Here is a 1760-nt window from a genome sequence, read left to right on the forward strand (position 1 = left end):
TCCCCCCCGGCCCCCCGGCGCACCCCACCCCGCCGGGCACCCCGGGCTCCGCGGGAAGGCAAGCCCCGTCTGGGCTGCCCAGGGAGGCTGTGACCATAGGATTCATCAGGCTGGCGATTGTGGCCGTCATTGTCATCGCTCTCCCTCTCGCCTCGGTCTGGTTGGAAAATTGTGCCCAAAGCATCCAAATTCGGGACTTGCCTCGACCTAGCAGGGGCGACTGGAGACGGCGGCGGCGAGAGCCAAGCGTCGGAGGCGAGTGCCGTCTCTCAAGTCATAGCCCCGCAGCATTTTCGCTCTGCCTGGCCCCGTGAAAACAAACCCGCTACCAGCCCGTATATTTCCTGGTAATCGAAAATACTCACCAGACCCAGCCTACTACGGTTATTAAGCAAATTATGCCAGCAGACGGGAGTATCGTTTGCAAGCTAAGGCACAGGACTTGGGTTTTTTTTTAAAGAGGCAACAGCCAGCCGCGTTTGCAGCCTCGCGATTTGGCTCGCCCAGAGAGGTACTCCTAGGGTTATGTTTTACGGTCCAATCCCGGGAAGCCAACTGGAGAGGGAAGTCATGAAGCGCAAGGGCTGCTGCCTATGTGACTCTTCCCCTAGAAGCAAGGTTGCTGAGGAAGATCCTGTTAAACAATGGCTCGGCACCGGCGGCCAATTGTTCTCCGTACTGTACACCCGATAGCCACCAAAAAAAGAAAAAAAGGAAAGGAAAAAAAAAAAGGAAAAAAACCGAACAAGAAAAAAAAAAAAAAGAAAAAGGAACCATCGAGGTTGAGTCGGGAAGGAGAAACTAGTTTTGGAGGAAGTGCTATTCCTAGGAAAAAATCAAGACCCTCTGCTTCAGACTCCTGCCTGGGTGCAACTTCTTATGCGGGGGCCTGGCGGTGTCAAAACTTTGAAGATTAATGGATTACTTTGTTAATGACTCAAGGCGTCAGATTGAGGTGCTTAAATGATTTGTGAGGTGCAAAGCGTTTTCCTGACAGTCCCAAACAATGAGGGAAGAGTGTGCGGGTGGAGGCGAGGGAGGCAGCAGGCTGCAGGACAAGCAGCCACACACACGCTCTCGCGCACACACGCTCACACACACACACACACACACACACACACTCGCAGCCTCTCACACAAACATATCCACGCACACGCACCCTCCCCCCCACCCCCGATCGTTTCAGATTAGGACGCCAAGGGGATAGATACTCGAGATATCATTTCCCTCTTTAAAAAAAGTGTAAATAAAGCCTTTCTGGCCCCCAATGAGGCGTTCCTTCCCGACTTTTTTGGATCAATCAAACAGACAGTGGCTTCTTTTGATTAAAGCCCAAATTGTCATTGGGCAGAGGCAATCATGTGACAGCCAATTCGGTCCAATTTCAACCTTGTCTCCATGAATTCAATAGTTTAATAGTAGCACGGTCCCCATACGGCTGTAATCAGTGAATTAGAAAAAAAACACCCCACCAGCGATCTTCTATGCTATATTTTTTTCTCCTCTCTCTCCTTTTTCCTGAGCCTTCCCCCCCCCGAGCCCCCTGAATCCGAGGGAACTTTTTCTCCGCGGGGGCTGCCAGTTGAAGGCCATGAATTTCGCATTTGAGCGAGAGATCGGTTTTATCAATAGCCAGCCATCGCTTGCTGAGTGCCTGACATCTTTTCCCCCTGTCGGTGATACATTTCAAAGTTCATCAATCAAGAACTCGACGCTTTCACACTCGACACTGATTCCTCCTCCTTTCGAGCAGACCATCC

At 51.4% G+C, this 1760-nt stretch overlaps 1 protein-coding gene across 1 annotated transcript in view; it reads left to right on the plus strand.

Annotated features, from left to right (window-relative positions):
• The first annotated feature begins 1591 nt into the window (after window positions 1–1591).
• Window positions 1592–1760, plus strand: part of HOXA2 (homeobox A2) — a 1816-nt gene continuing 1647 nt past the window's right edge. The window contains exon 1 of the mRNA XM_009325754.1: window positions 1592–1760. Within this exon, the coding sequence (XP_009324029.1) occupies window positions 1592–1760 (169 nt within the window).

This window comes from Pygoscelis adeliae, unplaced genomic scaffold (assembly GCF_000699105.1).
Source record: "Pygoscelis adeliae isolate BGI_AS28 unplaced genomic scaffold, ASM69910v1 Scaffold226, whole genome shotgun sequence".
NCBI lineage: Eukaryota > Metazoa > Chordata > Aves > Sphenisciformes > Spheniscidae > Pygoscelis > Pygoscelis adeliae.